The sequence below is a fragment of the Arachis hypogaea genome, chromosome 1 (assembly GCF_003086295.3).
Source record: "Arachis hypogaea cultivar Tifrunner chromosome 1, arahy.Tifrunner.gnm2.J5K5, whole genome shotgun sequence".
Classification (NCBI taxonomy): domain Eukaryota; kingdom Viridiplantae; phylum Streptophyta; class Magnoliopsida; order Fabales; family Fabaceae; genus Arachis; species Arachis hypogaea.
In genome coordinates this window covers 97,455,967-97,476,064 of record NC_092036.1, presented here as the reverse complement: position 1 = coordinate 97,476,064, position 20,098 = coordinate 97,455,967, and the positions used below count along the sequence as shown (strand labels likewise).

The window sequence follows — 20,098 nt, the reverse complement described above, 5'->3', positions numbered from 1 at the left end:
ATTCTGTATAGGCCAGGCTTCCCATTGGTTTTAAAGGAATGGTATGCCGGAGTAAGTACATGCTCGCCGACCATTCATTATTTTTAATCATGGATCTGATTGACAAGCACTCAATTGTTGGCAGAGCAAGGAGGTGAAGTATTTTATCCAAACCATTTAACTTTTGTAGTCAAGTATCATGAAGATCCAATAAAGAACTTGTCAAAGATTGTAGGCTTCGAGATCAAACCTTTCAGGTTGTATTATAATTCTTCTTTACTTGCTGATATAAATATCATGGTTAATAAGTTGGTAAATTGTAAATAGTTCTATGAATTCAGTGTGAAGCATGAATATATGGAATATGGACTCACACTCACTTAACCACCTGTGGTGAACCAAATACATATGGATCACCTCAAGAGGTTAAAGACAGGAATGAAATCATTTTTACATATGATGTTGAGTTTGAGGTTAGTCAGTAATCAGTGATCACCATCAATCATAATAGTAACTGCTTTCTTCTTCTATTGATTGCATCAAGTTTTAATTTTCTTTGCAGGCCAGTGATCTGAAACGGGAATCTCACTCGGATATGTATCTTCCAAAGGTTGGTGACTGGTTTTGGACTGTTAAGTCCTTGACAATTGTACTATTCCTATCTGGCATGGTGGCCATGATAATGCTGCGGACAATTTACCGCGACATCTCAAAGTACAATCAGTTACAGACACAAGAAGAAGCACAGGAAGAGACAGGGTGGAAAGTAGTCCATGGTGATGTGTTTAGGCCTCCATCAAACTCAGACTTACTCTGTGTATATGTTGGAACAGGAGTTCAGTTATTCGGAACAGTTCTTGTCACTGTGGTCTTGGCTGCTCTTGGAATTCTATCTCCCTCAAACGGAAGGAGATTGATCAGATTAATGCTGTTCCACTGGATACTTATGGGGCCAGTAGCCGGATACACTTCGGTGCGCCTCTATAAGAAGTTCGACGGGACAGAATGGAAAAGAATCACTCTCAGCACAGCTTTGATGTTTCCAGCTACTGCATTTGCTGTATTCTTTTTGCTGAATGCTCTTGTTTGGTTCCAAGGATCTTCCAGGGCCATGCCATTGGGAACAATGTTGCTTCTTGTTTTCTTATTGTTTGGAATCTCAGTGCCACTTGCCTTCATTGGTGGCTATGCTGGTTTTAGGAAGCCGGCGATGCAGGATCCTGTAAGGACACGCAAGATAGCAAGGCAGATACCGGAGCAGCCTTGGTACAAGAACCAAGTCCTCTCTATTCTCATTGGAGGCTTTCTCCCATTCGCTGCAGTCTTTATAGAGTTTTTCTTCATTCTTGTATCAATCTGGTATTTTGAGTTTCATCGCATATACAGCTTCTTGTCTATCATGTTTGCGATCCTCATTGTTACTTGTGCTGAGGTCTCCATCGTTCCAATGCTACTTCCAGCTGCGTAGCGAAGACTACCACTGGTGGTGGAGATCATACCTGACTTCAGCTTCCTCTGCACTCTACCTTTTCCTATATGCTGTTTATTTCTTGTTCTTCAAGACTGAAATCACAAAACCAGCATCTTTAGTCTTGTATTTTGGGTACATGCTGCTGCTTTCATATGCTTTCTCTGTGTTGACCGGCGCTATCGGTTTCTGCACATGCTTCAGCTTCACAAGGCTCATCTATTCATCAGTTAAATTTGACTAATGTTTGCCCATGTAAACTTTCAGTATCATATATTTACTCTTACTTACAGTGGGTTCCTTCTGTGTTGTGGTAGCTTTTTCCCCCCGGAAGATTTTCATTAATTAGAATCATACACCTGCCAGATACATAGATATATGAAAATGAAAGCAGAAATGTTACTAAACCTACAATTATAACTAATGAAAACTATACAGCTATAGAAAGTCCAGAATTTGCAGCAACACAAAATCACTGCAATAGTCTGATACTTTCATAATGGTTTTACGTTGTGTTATAACTGCAATATCCCCGCAAATAATTGGACATTTGGACAGAAAATACTAAAATAGCATCTTAATATTGTCAATTACAAAAGTGAGACAGAACCATAAGTCCATAAGCATATCACTTCCATGACATACAGACAGACAAATTAGACGGAGTGACCAGCCTACGGTTCTGCCATCCAATAACATGATAAATAGTATTGAGAACAATACACTTGCATCATTTTACATGCTCTGTGGCAAGCCTAATATGACAAAGTTGGTTTAATATTTAATTTACATACCACAGTAGTTACAACTCTTGCAACCCTCACAGCCCAAAACGGAATACAATTGTATAATACATAGCTTTTGATCTATCTTCACAAGTTTCAATCATTATGGTCTATGTGAACAAGCATTTCAAGAGAGTCATATATGAAATGTTAGTCTGCATCATCTGCTGTAAAATCAGGTTCTGGTGGTTTCTGTAGTTTCACCAACTCCCTGGCAGTCCTGGCATTTCGATTGCGTTGTACGCCTCGAAGAGTGTGCGCAGCAAATTTTGAGGCTAACAAGGCAGCACCGAGGCTGTATGAAGTGCCACCAGCATTGTTTTGAGTTCCTTCTGACTCATCGGGATCTTCTTCCTTCTGGCGAAGCTTCATAAGTTTCTTTTTAGAATATCGGCGCCACGCTGCTTGAATAAAGCACGCAGCCCAAGTCCTCCATTGTTGGGAGTAAAAACGGAAAGTGTGCTGCACCTGTCTACTGTGAAGGCGCCTAAACTGACTGGCTACAAACTTTAACTCATCAGCAGTTAAGGCAAAAGCTTCTACCTCAGTCAATGCCTTAACTGTTCTAGTAGAAGATGGGAGATTAGAGCCAGATCTGGGATCCAGTGCCCAGGTCAAGAGTTCCTCACCACAGAAGTCAGCCTCTTTTAGAAAACCACGGTTGAAAAATCCACTTCTCCCACCATCTGTGGTGACACTCTCAAGGCGACCTCGTATAATGAAAAGCATCTCATCAACTGGATCTCCTTCGCGGACAATGTATGTATTCTCTGTAAATAAACATGGTTTCAGTCTCTCACATATGGCATCAAGCAATCTCTCATCCATACTCTCAAATAGAGGAACCTACAAATACATAAGAAGCAATTAATAAACTAACATTTCAAGAGGGGGAAAGAAGACGGCGATGAAGAGAAAAAGAAAGAAAGACATGTTAGGATGCTCGACCACAATTGGCAAACTAATCTGAGAGACCAAATCCAAACGATCTCAGGATGGTTAATGTCTTAAGGAACTCAAAATGTGAATCATAACAGCCACAGAGAGGGTATAATTAAATTTTTAGCTATGGTTAGTTAGCTGTAAATAACAAAACCACAGGTTAGTTCGTGTCGCGCTATAAATTTTTGGTCTCATTTAAGTATAATTTTTTGGTTGTTTGTCTGTCAACCTTTTAGTAAAAGGTTTAGGATAGAGGTGGTGTTCTGCAAAACGTTTAGTGTTAGACAGCATACCCTCCTCACTAAAGCTAGACAAAGATGTCGCTTAATATCTCTTCGCAGATCCTTTGGTAGACTCTGAACCAAGTTTTCTTCATCTACACCACGTGTTGCCAACCACTTATATTGATCATAACGTCTCACACGCTCTCTAAGATCTTGTGGGAGCAAGCGATGATGCATCCACTGTTCTGAATCACGCCTTTTCACTCTCATTTCCTCAAGCCTAATGGTAAGAGACTGAAGATATGTCTGTAACCATAGGAAAACACAGAAAACTCAGTATCAATTACACAATGTACCTCCTCGCTTTGAGGACATAAATTCAAAGCTATTAATATAAGGCCACAATATGATAAACAGAAACGACATTTAGAACAACAAAAAAAATATCTTGTGCTCTCTCTCCGCAAAAATTGTAGCTTATGTGACATGTAATGGTGTATTTGCTCTAACTTAATGTAAAAGAACCACAATAGTTATTAGATCTTTCTTCACACAAACATGAAGTCATCAGGATGAATACTGATATTTAATACAATTCTGGAAGATTCATTAATTTTTAACTATACTTTTTTGTGCAATAATTGTACATGCTTTAGCCAACACAAAAAGACAAGTGGCAAAGGATATCTTTCTCAATTTAATATATATCACCTTAGATGCCCCCTACAGCTGCCCTTACAAGTAAATAGTAACTAGACAACTATTTAGAGGTTAGCCACTCCTACATAAATTAATTTATAGAATTTAATCCCACTCATAAAATTCAATGGCTCAATGCCATTTAATTACTCAAATGTTGATAAACATGATATCTAATGTTAGGTACTAAAACTATTCAACTAGCCAGCACATTTGACCCAGACAAAAGCATACTCCCAGCAATTTTTCATTTATATACATTAATCTAAATTATTTTAAGTATACCTGCATGTTGCCAATCAGAAGTGCAAAGAGAATGAGTCCAGCAATAGCTAGTGCTATAGAAAATATAACCTCACCAGGATAGGTGCTAGTTTGAAGCCCCTGACCAAGTGTACTGCAGTGAAGTCAACAAAAAAGTGATGAGCATTGAAGAGACAAGAATGAGTCTTACAATTTATTAGAGGAACCCAAAATGCAACTATAACCAACAGTTTTTTCTATCCAATTGACCAAAATTAATACATTCTCTTCACAAACAACTAGTAGAGATAGAATAATCAATCCAAAAATGCATGCTTATGGAAACAACTCAGTTCAGAGAAAACACACATTATAATGTCCAGAGGAAATAAAATAATCACCTCAGATTCTGCAGCCCCCACCATAAACAGTAACAGTATTTGGAGAAGAAATTCTTAGATGATGAAACAATATCAGATGTCAAAGCTTGGTTAAAAATTCCATAATCAAAAGGTGGATTGTCCCCATCTGCAGCACATTTTAACTTAAGAGTACTGTCACTTATATTCTTCCAGGCAGCATAACCTACCATGTTTTGGTTGCCACAATACAGGAAGTTTTTGTTGCAATCATTGCGGCAAGCCTTCTGCCAGCAAAAGTCGTTGCGTTCAATTGCTAACAAGTACCAAAATGCTCCAACTATCTGCAAATAACCAAAATAATTTGTAGGAAAAGTTGATGCACCAAGCTAGATGGAAAAATAATAGCATAACCGTTGAGATTGTAACAAACAAAAAACAAAAACAACAAAGCCTTATCCCACTAGGTGGAGTCGGCTACATGGATCAAACAGCGCCATTATGCCCTATCATGTCCTGAGTTAAATAGAACAAGGCAAGGGAGACTAACAGAATTAGAACATCTCAAAAAGAAAATAAAAACTTACATGACTGGCAAGCATATATAGCAGCAAGTAATATGCAGCACCAGCCCACGCGGTTTCAGCAAATACACCAGCTGTTCTTTTAAGTTCTGAAGTCAATGGAACCATTCGGAAAAATCTGGGAACATACTGAAACAAGACAATATACAGCAAGGCCTGCTTTGTTGGAAGTACATCTGAACCATTTGACCTCAGAAGAAATCTCCAAACCACAATCTGAACACCCAAAAAAAAAAAGGAGAGAAGTAAACAAATTAAGGTTCAGATTTTTCATATGCTCCATAAAATTACGGCTTCAATTAATATATGCACCATACTAGTACAAATAGTTCAATTAACTTCATTGATGGATGACATTTGACCAGTCAGAATATTCGGAATATATTGATGGAAAACAAGTAACAAGTTGCAAATTTCAGCATAATATTAAACATATGAATAATTATATATAGCCGAAAGTCAAGGCAGGATTAACGATTGTATACTCCTTGCATCCACCAAAATGAGAGGTAAATATGTCTACAGCTAAACACACACAGAGACTCTATATGTGTGACACCTGGTGCATCTAACAAGAAATTAGAACTAAATAACTAATCCAAAATGCAGGAAGAGATGAAGATTATTTAAATCATGAGCTACAGCTTTTGCAGGAATTCATTCTTTTGCACAAATATATGCATAGATGTGCAAAGAGATTGAAGAGTTTTACTGTATCAGTGGTATTGTTTGCCTATCGGCCTTCATTCTCAGAGTAAGTACCCAAAAGAAAAGCGGGAGCAGATTCCCCACAAATCCTTTTTTTTATAAAAAAAAAAATCCAAATAAAAACAAGGAGAGCAAAGCATCCAAGATATTATTTTATGCCAACCTTAGAGTGAAAATTAACAGAGTTGAACACAATATTGACACAAAAAGGATCATATCAACCTGTGGTAAGGGAAATACAGATAGGAAATCAATGATGAAATATCGCTGCAAGTAACGCTTGGCTATCTGTGCCGGATCTATGACCAGCTCACCCCGTCCAAAGACACGAGATGATGGAGCAATATATGCAGTACGAAATTGGAGCGCCATGTGTATAAGATAGAAAGCATCAATGACTGTCCTTAAGGTTGTAGCTATAACTGCCAACTTTCGGTCTATGCCAACACAGTGTGCTTGATCATCAATGACAGGAAGATAAAAGAACAGCGGATCCACAGACACAGCCAAAATGCATGAGATAACAGAAAGTTTATTCCATAAGAGCAAAAATTTGTCTTGAGGATCAAATATCTTCTTTTCAGACACTTTAAGATCTTCTGGAAACACTGCCTTAGATACCCCAAATCCAAGTGATCGGCCAATTGATTTCAGCCCTTCAGATCCCTTTCTCATTCCTCTTTTAAAGGACCTAGAGGTTGTGCAGCTTCCATGACCACTATTGCTTAATTTATCAATACTAAATCCAGATTTTTTAACTCCAGCATCAGTAGACGAAGATAGTCTAGAATCAAAGACTTCCAACCTAGAATAAATTAACACAATGCACAGAAATAGATCATATTCCTCTGAAACTGAAATAAAGCATTTACATAATCATAAACACGAGTGTGAAGATCCATTATAGTTTAGGAAAAAGGATGGATAAAAAAACAAAGACATAAAGGATGTTTTACAATATCATATGCAGTTATGCAGTTAAGGTCACTATGAGTTGTACATTAAAAAATTGCAAATAGTTGAACACTAAGAAAGCTACAACAATAAGATTTATGCTATGAAATTTCAATTTGGAGTCAGACTCCAATTTCTATAACATTTATTTGGATAGCCATCTTGGATTATCCTTAATAGCATATTATTCAGTCACACATGACAGATATTGCAAATAGTTAATTGGTTATATATCTTTCCATACCTCACAGGTGAGAAAGCAAACTGAACATAATGAACCCATAAATTACATCAAACGAACACAAATTATCTTTCCAATCATTTAAGTTTATTCTAGAGATGAAGGGTGAAATTTAAATTTGCCACTACCCAATTCATTGTCTTGGAAAAGATTTAACAAGAACAGTTGAAGTTGCCTGTAAAGTAACAAAATGTAGATACCTGTAAAGTTTGTCCTGCTGGCTACCCATGTATTGTGACTTGTAACCAGCGTCAAACATCTTTCAACAGTCAATCACATGTGCATAATCTGCACACAAACAAAAGCAAAATTCAAAGAATGCCCAGTAGTCTTAACTCTTAACAATACTATTTTGCTTTAAACAAGCTGGGATTCCTAACTTTCACTTGAAGCCTTAAGATACATACTGGTGAAATTTGCGTTTCAAAATACATAGTACCAAGAACTGACATCATATACATATATAGAAAGCAAATAAACTACTTTACCCTTACTAGCTCTACATCTTTGACAGTAGTTAGTATAAGCCTATAAGGATAAAAAATGTATAATAAACTATCCATTTTCAGTATGTCATGAATTAAGCATCTATTTCCAACTCACTCCAAAACCAAATTCCTATAACTAGAAAAATCAAATCCGTTCAATTAAATCAAAATAAATCATATCCAAAATTTTCCGAGATTATTTAATAATACATTCTTCGTTACATATCTCGTTTACCAAAAGAAAAAACCACCATTGTAGTTTGGATCAATAATTCTCGTAAATTCTCCCCCCTCCTCAGCCACCCCTAATTCCACTATTCATAAACCCACCAAGTCAAATCAATGAATAATCTGAAAAAAGAAAAAATTTCCTCCGCCTTCACCCTTAAAATCGATTTCACAAAGCTGATTACTACTCGGTTATATTTATACCCTTCCAATATAACAAAGGACAGAGAAAAGGGGGGGGGGGGGGAAGAAAAGAATAAGAGTTGGTAATTGGTAGGGTTAACTATTGCTGAAACTCAACTTCAACTGTAACTGTAACAGTAAAAGCTGAAGTTCCGATGTCAGTCTCCGTATACCAAATCCGATTTTCGGCGACATGCAACGATTGGAAGCGAATCTATAGTCTAACGCTGATTCTGTAAAAGATGGAAGCGAATAACTAAGAAGAGGGAACAAACCTTGAAGAGAAAGAAGGGGGGAAGTTGCGGTGCGGCAAGTGGAATTGAAAGGAAAATGATGAAGAAGGAATTAACGGCGTCGGAAACTGTGAATCTCGGATTGATTACGTCAGCATGATTGAGTTGTGAAGCAGAAGAGAGAGAGAAGAGAGAGGAGCGCGCCAAACAAGAGAAAAGAGGAAGGAGGGTGGAAACTGGAAATGCAAAGTCAATAAACGGACAAAAACGTGACCATCACGACCAAAAGAAATCTAAAAAAATTAAAAAGTAATATTAGATAAAAAATTTGGATCCTCTCACTTTTAAATTTGTACTTTATGGGTAAAATGATAAAATATAATTTTTTATTCTTGAATAATTTTTTTCTCATATTTATTTTTGGTCTCACCTATAAAATAAATAGTGAGAGATCACACTTTAAACCTCTTCGCTACGTTACTTTCTACTAATTTCTACCAACTCACTAATTTCTACCAACTCTTATTTATAACTGTATTTAATGGAAGTATCTTATAGATGTGTCTAATAAAAATATTTTTTTATAATTATGTTTAATAGAAATATCTTTATAAATATATTTTTTGGATATGTCTCTTTATATATATTTAAAATATAATAATTAATTATTATTGACAATAAATTAACAGATAATATATTATAATATATTAGTACTTTATATTTTTTCAAACTAATATACAGCTTTTATATGAAATTTTTTTGTGACTATATGAAGTTAATAGTTAAGGTTTATTAGATAGTAATTTAGTTAAATATATTAAATTATTTAATAATTTTAATTAATAATTTTATATAAAATAATTGTATGTAAATATTTTTATATAATTATTTAAATTATAATTTAATAAATTTGATTAAATTATTTTTTAAAATTTTTAATTATTAATTTTATATAAAAATAAATTATATATATATTTTTACCAATATTAATATCTTTGTATTTTTTGTTTTAAAAAATTATTTTAGATTTGATTATAATTAACTTTAATATATCAATAATATAAAATATTTTATATAATTATTTAATTAATTTATGTATTTGAATAAATTTTAAATAATAATTTTAAAAATTATTTTAATTTTGTTAATGTGATAATAATCACAATTTATTATGCATATAAAATGTTTTTAGATGACATAAAAATTAAACTCTTATTAGATAATATAATTCATGTTTTGCGTTTGATATTTGTGGAGATATATCTATATAGCTAGGTTACAACTCATACATAGCACATTTCCATCCGTAGAATACAACAATTGATGTTCACATTCCACACATCATAATAACAATGGATAATAATTAAAAAGCTGAATTTTTATATTTATTCACAATTAGTATTGATTATTAATACATGTCCGTATACAACAATTTGAAAATAATACTACAAAATTGAGATAATAATAACAATGACGGTAATTAATTAAGTACGTAGCACAAGTGCATATATATGATGAAGCTGATTTATTTAATTTACATATAGTATCAGCTTCAAGGGTCGATGGAATATTGAAACGAAGAAAAAAAAAACCGCTGAAACTTGTAACAATAATTAATGAAATATAATTTAACTTCTGGGACGAGTGTTTTCTGGAGTGGACATGCCAGTAGCAACCTTAGCAACATCCATGGCTGATGCTTCAGGCTTCTTATGTGAGTATAACACAAAGTAACCTAAAACAACCGTTGCTGCAAAGCCACCAAGGGCCATTTTCATTGGACAATAAGGTAACTTCTTAGTTTGGTGAAGCACTTCTGTTGTATGTAACTTTGCCGATGATGATGATGAACAATGTTCTTTATTCACTGCCTCTGCTCTTGCCATGTTCACTTTCCCTTGTTCTACCATTTTTTTTCTTTTACTTATTATATATCCTTCAAAGATTATTGTTTTGATGTTTGTGCTTTGATTTGATTTTATAGGTATTTATATGCTTGTGTTGAAGAAAGAGAAGTGTGTATGTACATGATTGGAGTGGTAACAAGGAATACAAGGCGAAAAATAAGTGAGTTGGGTATAAATGGAGCATCTTGAATAATTGGAGTGTTTGATATATAGTTGACTTTTTGTGTGGTTGACCTTCAAGAATTGCTTGATGCCACTAATAAATAAGGAGACTCACCATGTAATCATTGTTTGACCTTACTTTTCTAAGTGGTCGTGAAATAAATAATCCTCCTCCTTTCCTTGGTGAGTGTATGATATATAATTACTTAACGCTTAGTGGATCTAATATTAAATTTGAATGACCATAGGAGAGATTATAGAAATAAAACTTTTTATCTCACATTATTAGTCCAATTTTGTGGTGTGTAGTAAATTTAATCATCAATCATGTTCTTTTTATTAAGATTAACTTAAACACACTTTCTTAATATAGCATGCCTGTAGTGTGGAAGTGAGCTGAGCTGAGTCGAGCTAAACCAAGCTCAAGTTCGACTCACAAAAATTGAGCTTGGCTCACGACTCGCTTCATTAATAATAAAGTATATTTCTTAAGCTCAAATTCGGCTCACCAAAAGCTTACGAGCTAGTTCGAACTCATGAGTTGGCTCAAATAATAGAAACATAAATACATAATCTATAATTCTATATCAATAAGTTATAACTTATATATTTTAAAAAATATTTAAAAAGATCAATTTTATATATTATTTATCTATCAATAAATTATAAATTTTTTATTTCTATCCTACATCAAAATTATAATTTTAAATAATTAAGATCATTAATATATATATATATATATATATATATATATATATATATATTACGATTTCATATGTATATATATATAATATTAAAAATACAGATTAAATGCATATAAGATATGTATATTAATAATTATATATATAATCCAGCAAGTTCACAAGCTAATGAATTGAATTTATCCAATCTCAAACTTGGCTTATTTAATTTATGAGCTCAATTTTAAACTCAAGTTTGACTCACCAACTTACAAGTTTAGCTTATCAAACTATTAATGAATCAAGCTCGAGCTGATTCATGAACTGAGTTGACTCACTTGCAACCCTACATGCATGTCATCCTTAAAATTCTAACAACTCTTCCTAAGTGCAAACTTTTGAGTTTCGATGTCAAAACACAACCATTTCCCAAATAAATAAACCAAAATAAGATGCAATCTATAAACCCAACAGATAACACAACAATAATAAGCTAACTTCGGTTGGTGGAGTCCGTTTAAATAATTGTAAGAGGTTTGAATCCCACCTTATGTATACAGCAATCTATTAGTTAGCGAGAAATCTTTAAATGAAATTTAAATCCGCGACGGATTAATCATTGACCTGTCGGAGCGTAGGATACCATGAACAACCGAAAAAACAAAAAATAACACAATAATAGCTTAAATAACGAGGAAGAACAGCATGACCGATGAAACTTCGAAACCCATGATGAATCCGGCAGGTGGAGTGTGAGCAAGAGCACCTTGATTAGTTGACAGTGGCGCCGCCGGCGAGGGGGAGGGAGGCAGGGGCAGTGAATGATTAGGAGAAGTTGGTTGGTGGTGGTGAATGGCAGACATAACAACCACAGCAAGCTTCAAACCCATGTGGCAATGAGATTCTTGTCCACTTATGAAGTGAATTGGCCCTGAACTCCTCAAAATCACTTTGGTATTCCCATCGTTGAATCTCTGGTGATCATCTCCAACCCTCTCACAACTTTCATAGTCCTCCTCAGGCACCATTTGCACCGATTCTGTCATGTTGTCGTATTTGAATACTACATCCATGCAGTTAAGTTTTTGGGATAAGTGGTTTCTCAGCGCATATATAAAAAAAATGCCTTGCACGCTTAGTTGTAAGTTGTAACTTGTAATGCAAGTATGGTGAACGCTAAAGTTGATAACAGATAGATGATAATTTAGTTAAACTTGTCAAATCATTTAACGGTTCTTAAATATTAATTTCACACAAAGACAACTGCATGCAAGTTTCAACTGTAATGGAGTAGTAGTTGCTTACTGAGGGCATCGCCGATTTTGAAGCGGTGGGTGCCAGCCCACTGGTTGAGAAAATCTGGTGATGGAAGTGGAACCTTCCAAGAATCTTCACTGCCTCCAACCAAAAATTCTCTGCCTTCAGAGTTGGAAATTAGTAGCAATAATGTCGTTGACATCATGATGATCAAGAAGAATAATGGAAATGGAGATACATTTTGTATGGAAGCCATTGATGAATGTTAGGATATCTGTGTGTGAGAGAGGAAGCAATAATGGCCACTTAAATAGTAAGGGTTCCCGTGCTTTATAATCTTTTTTATTTCTCGTATAGCTCTTATGTATAATATATTAAATTTGGAGTTATTGAAGTGATAGAAGAATGCAATTAATTTATACTATACTATATACTATATCAATAATATTTGGAAGACAAAAAAAATCAGTTCAAAGAACTCAAAGTTATCTTATTTAGCATTCATTAATTATTGTTAGAATAATTAGACAATTTTAGATGTAATAAATATGTAATTATGGATGTTATATTATAACAGAATTTTAGATATTGTTTTCCTAGCATGACTGATATAATATAATATAAAACTGTAATTTCTGTTTTGAATAATTGAGATGATGAGAATAATAAAATATGGGATGAATGAAAAGCAGAATGAGCATGGACAAATGAATAGCTGGGCAGGCGAGTGAGACATATCATGCCTTGAGTTTTAACTTTTGAAGACTTTAAAGAAGGCAATTTGTAGCTTTTGGCAATGTTGTAGGATGGAAAATGAAGAGGTGGAACTGTTTTTTGGTTCAGAACAAGAGCCAAATAGGTGTCGGGTCTCTGTCACATCTTCACACTTGTGACTTCCTTTTCTGGCTAATCAGAATCCTAAATTGCACATGTACAAACACTACTTCCACAGGGTAAACTAATTATCAGAAATTGCGCGTTTTGCCATACAGGCAAGTATAACAAGTTACAAGCCTAATTTAAGTTTTAACGTATTGGGGACGGATGCCAAATACGAGATTCTGATTCTCCTCTATGCTTATTCAGGTCTCACTTATTATAAATTTATAATGTCGAAAATTTACACCAAAATGATTAAGCTGCATTTTGGGGATATCGTACAAGTTGAGGCATCTACTCCACCTAAATTTTGGAGTGATGATATATAAACTTGCATTTATTTATTCCCATTAATGATTGATGATATGTTAAGTTTTTCGAAACGGATTGCCAAACAATTTACCTACCCAGAACCAGAATTTCTTGATAGCGAAGAAAGCTTTAGCACAGCACACGATATATGTACCAAAAAATCGACAAAGATTTCCTCAAGGTGGAAAGAGGGAAGAAGGTTTCCATTACAAGCAATTCAAAGTGCCTCCGAAGTCGGCTACACACGGTTTTGCTTACATAGTAGTAACAGGAATCAAGGGGGGATAGGGATAGGATAACAACAAACACAGACATGCATATGACAAGAGAAGTGAACAGCTTGCAGGCGAAATAACAGTGTTGTCCTCTCACTTAAGGAGGGTCTTCACAATTGACTTAACATTCAGTTTCTTAAGATCGGTATAGGACTGTCCGCAGCCCACAAACATGACCGGAGCTCCAGATATGTACACCATAGAGAGCGCAGCTCCAACCTGACACACGGAAACACAAGTTAACAGACGGAACATTCCCAAATACGATCCAAAGGCCCAAATACAACACACACCTTATCATCAATGGTGTCAAACTTTGTGAGCAAGATCCCATCTATTAATCTGGGTGTGGAAGAAGTAGAAAGGTCTGCCAATTTCTGCAACCAAATAGCTGGGTTCAATAACTAGATAAACAAAAATAGAAGGGGGAAAACGGAAAGAACTTCACTTGCCAAAAGTATTAAAGATATAGAATTGAACCTGATTGAACTTTGAAAGCTGATCAACAGCATCATTACCAACCAGTGCTTCTCCCACAAATAGAACCAGGTCAGGATTGTTGAGGTATATGAGCTTTGAAAGTGCTCTCATCAATGGTTCATTGTCCTGAAAACCAACCGTAACATATTAGCAGTGACTCAATTGTACATTAATTCTCATGCCGTCAATGAAGATTATTTTCCCATGATAAAAGTAACCGCATACCTGCATACGACCAGCGGTATCAACCAGAACCACATCAGAACCATTACGTGAAGCTTCCTGAATTGCTTCTTTTGCCACAACAGCAGGATCTTTCTCATAACCCTTCTCGAATATAGGGATCTAGAAATGGAAATTGTAAGATAATATGCTTCCAATGAAGAATGCATGGATACACTTTTGAGTAGTTAAAATAAAAATAAACCTCAAGTCTGCGTGCATGGGTCCGCAGCTGCTCAACAGCCCCTGACCGAAATGTATCACATGCAGCCATCATGACACTGATGTTGTGTTGCTGAAGCCAGTACGCAACCTACACGGTGGAACAAATAGTACTTCCCATCAAATACAACCCCAACATATAGAATCTTAAATAAATTGAAGGAAAAAGATTATTCTCCTTCACACCTTAGCCAGATTAGTAGATTTTCCAACTCCATTAACTCCAACAAATACAACAACATATGGTTTCCTTTGCTCCTTGGCAGCATGCACATCCCTCAATATGTCAATAGAGCGTCTAGGGGTTAAAATACGCACAAGGGCTTCTTCCATTGCAGCCTGTATTGATTTTGAACCATAACATCAGCACATTCACTATAATACAACAACAACAACTGCCTTATCCCACTAGGTCGGGTCGGCTACATAGATTAAATAACGCCAATGCGCTCTATCATGTATTATGTCTACAGTGAGAATTAAGGGAGAGACAGGATCATACATACCCTAAGGTATCCTTATAATAATTCAAAAAAAGAAAAAGGTCAGAATTAAGGGAGAGAACTGGATCATACATGCACTGTTGAAGATATCCTTGTAAATGAAGCTAGCTTCTTTCCTTCAAGACTTGCTGCCACTGATTCACATAGTTTCTCCGCTATTTCCTCAGCCTAAAAGTGATGGCAGTGTTGAAAAAAATTAGCCAATTTCATAGAGCAAAAGTAGCTTAATATAAACCACTTATTAGATATGCAAGAGGAAACAAAAACAGGGTCCATAACAGATGCATACCACATTCTTGGTCATCAGCCTATCCTTCAGAGCTTTCAAAGCTGGTTCCAAGTCTGACTTCTCCAAATTTGCTTTCCCAGCAATACTGAGAACAAGGAAGTGCAGCAATATGTAATTAGTCATTCTCAATTACCGCAAATTATACCAACAAAAATTTATGCAACTTACGCTTAAAAAAAAGTGAACCTAAAACAAAAAACATCATGCTCACAACTTTAAACACACAATCAACTAACTTTGCTGCTCGAAGTTCCCACCCAAGCCTCTCCTAGTGAACTAAGTATGGATATGGATATGGATCTCATCATTTCATATTAAATTTCTCTCTGTCATTCTAAATTTTCCTTCTCTTCTCTCTATAGCTATGCAATTTACTCCTATGTAACACTTATAAAATGAGTTCCTGATAAGACAACGTACAAAATCTTCACATACAAAGTTAAATAACGAATGTATATCTAAATATCAATTTTCAGGAATTCATACGGCAAAGCATCCATGCAACCCCATAAGGTACACTACATCTCATTCTAGCAACATATTCAAACAACTTAATACAAATCTAAACAGAGCAAGCAAAATTCCGCCACAATACAAAGATCAAGTTCAATAGTTGAACAATCTTACCTCTGGAACATAGAGGAAAACCAGCCCTTCTTCTTAGCATCAGGCTTACTGTTCTTCCCAGTGTCATCACCATCCTCCTCCTCGTCATCCTCGCTATCGCTGCTAACAACTTCATCCTTATCCATCATACTCTCCCCTTGCTCTTTAGCCAGAAAATCAACTTTCCTATCCCCACCATCATCAACCCCATGATCTGTAAAATCCAGTTTGGTCTCAGGGGTCGAATCATCCCAAACCCTATTCTTCTTCACTGCCTTCTTTGGAGGCTCCGCCTTGGAAGGACCCTTGGCAGAAACAGCACCATCACCACCCTTCTTCCCATTCCCACCTTTGGACCTAAGCTTCTGAAGCCTATTTACATCAAAAGCCCCAAGATTGGAGCTCTCATTCTCCTTACCATTCACACTACTACCTTTCAAGTTAGTCTCTTTAACTACAACAAAATTATCATTAGTGTGTCCATTCTCCAATCTACCCCCTTTCTTCCTATCACCATCACCATCTCCATCACCACCACTGCTCTTCTTCTTACCACCACCACCACCTTCGGATCCAACCTTGTGCCCTAACCCCTGCTTCTTGCTGTTGCTATTCCCACCGCCACCGGCGACGGTCCTCCCAACAGGATTCGCCTTCTTGAGATCCTCAGCTCGTGCCTCAGCCTCCGCCTTCAGCTGGCGGAAAATCTCGTCAAAATCTCGGTACTCCGTCCTCTTCTCGTCGTAGATCTGCGAGAATTCGCGCTTGACGGCGGCGAGAAGATCGTCGACATAAAGAAGGTGGAGAATCCGCTGGTAGACCGCAACAAAAACAAGCCCTAGATCGTTGTGGAAAGTCCACTTGAGGGAGTAAGAAGCTCCAGGTGCATCGTAGTTGTAGCTGGCGTCACCGGATCGCTCCTCCAACAAACAAGATCGAATCAAGGTGTCGATCGGAGAACCCTTGAGGGCGTTACCGAGCTCCCTGCATGTCCACAGGATCAAGCCTCCCCTCGTAAATATCAACAACTGCTCCAACATCTTCTTCGATCGCGATTACGATCCTGCAGGAAAATCGAAACCTGGAAAATTTTCAGCTTAAGGAAACGAATCTAAATCTGCGGATAATAATCATAATCAAGAAATTGAAAAGTAAGCTATTCGAATCAATCAAGCAATACCTAATATTTTTCTCGATTTTTTTTTTCTTTTGGGTTTGAATAGGTTAGGTTTTTGAAAAAAAAAAGCAAAATAAATTAAGATAACTAGACAAGGGTGAAGGGGAAGAGGGAGGTTTACAGTTATAGTTACGGACGGTGGAAAACGACACGTGTTAAATTTAAGTTGGGGTGAGGTGGAAACCGCGCACGCCGTCATTTATTACTAGTTTGAAGCTTTTGGTCAAACCTACTTCTTCTTCTTATTTCTCCTTTCCCTTCTTAAAAAGGTCAAATCCATACGGAATTTTGCCTTTTATCCATTATTTAATATTTAATATTTAATGTCTATAGATTATAGTTAAGAAAAAAAATAGAAAAAAAAGAGAGTTTGATTTCTTATACAATTCTGAAAATATAATTAATGACTTGTTGGAAATTAATATTTACAAAAAAAATTGATTATTATCAATAATGTATTAGACACTTACTTAAACTCCTTAGTTAAGGGAATAATTCATTTGGTTTCTTGAAAATAAAACGAAAATATATTAATAATTAAGATAAAATAAGTTGACAATTTTGATGTGGTTGATTTATGTTTTTATTTTTTATTTTAAATTTTAATATTTTTTATTTTAAAAAATTTTTAAAATAAAAAATAAAAATAATAACATTTTATTTTTTAATAATGTTATGCATTTAAGTTTAATTAAGTTGTTCTAATATAAAAAAATCAGTTATGGCTAACATTATTTTAAGTCTTATTGTTTAATTTTATTAAATTTTTATTTTATTTTTATTTATTATCTTATCTTTTTCTTCTAAAAATAAAATTTGTTATGTTTATTTTTTTAAAGTTAGTTATACTTATTTTTTTAGAAATCTAAAAATTTTGGTTGTTTTATCTTATTTTAAAATTTAAAATCAATTTAGTAATTAATATAAGTAGGTTGTATTGTTTTTCCATAATATACAACAACAAAAATATACAATAAAAAAATTTTATTTTTTTATTCTTTCATAATTTTATTAAAGGACACTCTACTATACAAATTAAAGTTGTATAGAGAGAATATAAATTTATTTTATTGTTGTTCAAAATGTGGGTCCTAGCTTTTTCAATTTTTTTTCACCCCATAAAAAAATCTATAAACTTACATTTTTACTATATAATTCACCTTTTATTAAATTTGGTTGGATTTGACTCATAAAAAGAGTTGAATGTATAATATTATTCTTTATTTTATAAAATTAAAAAATATAAAAAATTAAAATATAAAATAGAACACACCAATAAAACTATCTTTTTTATAATATATATATAACGAATCTTAAAAATACATAGCACTGATGATAGTCAAAGGATCTTTTGGAGTTTTTATTTTTGGTCATCATGGACCACAATTGTTTCTTCTGGGTTAAGCATTTCCACCGCAAAATGCAAATCACAATGATATTTCTTCTTCATTTTTCTTTAACGATATTTCAGTGCAATGTGAAATCAACATTCAAGAAATTTTTTTTTTTTCATTTGGTCTAAGTGCAATTGTAAAGCCTCCTTTCGTTTGATCTTTGGGATGAACATTATTTTTGTATGGAAGCCCATTTTATTGGGCCAGATTTGGACTTGGTGCATATGAACTAGTAAGACACAAGCTATTTGGGTACGAGAATAAAAAGCACAACACATTAAGAACAAGATATCAAAAATATAGAGATAAAAATTAGTATTTTTATATTTTATTTGGTGATAAATTAGAATAAATTATAAAAGTTTAATTTTTTTTTCATTCAAAAAATCTGAAAATAAAAATATAATAACAAAAAATATAATCATGAATAATTAACAAGAATAATAAAAAATAAAAAAATAAGTTATATTGTTTGTTAGTATTTTTGTGTCATTTTTGTTATGATAATACAAAATACATTAAATTAGTGTCTTTAAATATAATATCTCTATACATATCTCATATATTAAATATAATTTTGTGTCTCTATATCTCTATCTTAATGTCCCATGTATATAAACAAACACACTGTTTATTTTGCAAAGACACTTGAGACACTAACAAAATGCAACCGGAGCTTTGGTTGAGTGACAATATATGATGTCTCTTAATATGTATTATTTATATTTGAATCTTGGTAATAGCCAAATAGTTGATAGAGCCCTTAAATATGTATGTAAATGTGTAGGCTACGTGATTTTATCGTATCTAAAAGAGTAAAGTATTGTTTTAGTTTTTAATGTTTTAATCGTTCTATTTTTATTCCAAAATATTTAAAATATCATCAATGTTATTTTACGGTCAAATTTTTTACTAACAATTGACGAAATTGATGTACTTTTAATAATACTTTTGTTAAAATTAAGTTTGTTCAATCTCTTCTTTTATTTTCACTCTCTCAACAAGTTTAAATTTCATTCTCCTACTTCCTTTTTCTTTCTCTTTAAACTCCTCCTAGAGAATTAATAATGTAAAAGAGAATAGGAGAATGAGGTTTGAATTTGTTGAGAAAGTGAAGATGGAGAAGGGAGTTGCGGAAATATAGCTTTAACGAAATCATTAGTAATGATATATTAATTTCGTTAAGGGTTAGTGAGTAATTTGATGGTGGATAATATTAATATTATTTTAAATTTTTTGAGATAAAAATAGGACGATTAAAACGTTATAAACTAAAATAATATTCGCCCTAAACATTAAGAAACAAAAGAATATTTTAAGCATATCTAAAATTGGAATTATACAATTTATCTGAAGAAAAATAAAGAAGGTACAAGTCACCTCCAGATTTTTTCATCAATCATATTATTAGTTAT

The 20,098-nt window shown here is 34.1% G+C and overlaps 3 protein-coding genes and 1 pseudogene across 4 annotated transcripts; 1 reads left to right on the top strand and 3 right to left on the bottom strand.

Annotated features, from left to right (window-relative positions):
• Nucleotides 1-43: 43 nt before the first annotated feature.
• On the top strand, nucleotides 44-1,844 carry LOC112752527 (transmembrane 9 superfamily member 10-like; annotated as a pseudogene).
• Nucleotides 1,845-1,996: 152 nt separating this feature from the next.
• Nucleotides 1,997-8,602, bottom strand: LOC112700108 (probable cyclic nucleotide-gated ion channel 5). The gene is made up of 8 exons (XM_025751757.2): nucleotides 8,361-8,602; nucleotides 7,387-7,474; nucleotides 6,214-6,796; nucleotides 5,287-5,499; nucleotides 4,742-5,043; nucleotides 4,383-4,494; nucleotides 3,468-3,704; nucleotides 1,997-3,078 (listed from the first exon to the last, which is right to left on the bottom strand). Exons 2-8 carry the CDS (start codon nucleotides 7,443-7,445, stop codon nucleotides 2,383-2,385), a joined length of 2,202 nt encoding a protein of 733 aa, XP_025607542.1. The 5' UTR covers nucleotides 7,446-7,474; nucleotides 8,361-8,602; the 3' UTR covers nucleotides 1,997-2,382.
• Nucleotides 8,603-11,266: 2,664 nt separating this feature from the next.
• Nucleotides 11,267-12,691, bottom strand: LOC112700160 (early nodulin-16). Its single transcript, XM_025751761.3, has 2 exons — nucleotides 12,373-12,691; nucleotides 11,267-12,130 (listed from the first exon to the last, which is right to left on the bottom strand). Exons 1-2 carry the CDS (start codon nucleotides 12,578-12,580, stop codon nucleotides 11,751-11,753), a joined length of 588 nt encoding a protein of 195 aa, XP_025607546.1. The 5' UTR covers nucleotides 12,581-12,691; the 3' UTR covers nucleotides 11,267-11,750.
• A 995-nt stretch (nucleotides 12,692-13,686) lies between these two features.
• LOC112700124 (uncharacterized) lies at nucleotides 13,687-17,462 on the bottom strand. 2 transcript variants are annotated; one of them, XM_025751759.3, is made up of 10 exons: nucleotides 17,293-17,462; nucleotides 16,134-17,193; nucleotides 15,507-15,591; nucleotides 15,290-15,385; nucleotides 14,901-15,053; nucleotides 14,698-14,805; nucleotides 14,496-14,615; nucleotides 14,271-14,396; nucleotides 14,084-14,167; nucleotides 13,687-14,009 (listed from the first exon to the last, which is right to left on the bottom strand). In XM_025751759.3, exons 2-10 carry the CDS (start codon nucleotides 17,150-17,152, stop codon nucleotides 13,884-13,886), a joined length of 1,917 nt encoding a protein of 638 aa, XP_025607544.1. In that variant the 5' UTR covers nucleotides 17,153-17,193; nucleotides 17,293-17,462; the 3' UTR covers nucleotides 13,687-13,883. The 2 variants fall into 2 exon arrangements, with proteins under 2 accessions (XP_025607544.1, XP_025607545.1); XM_025751760.3 differs by having other exon boundaries at nucleotides 16,134-17,175; nucleotides 17,293-17,426.
• Between the last annotated feature and the right edge of the window lie 2,636 nt (nucleotides 17,463-20,098).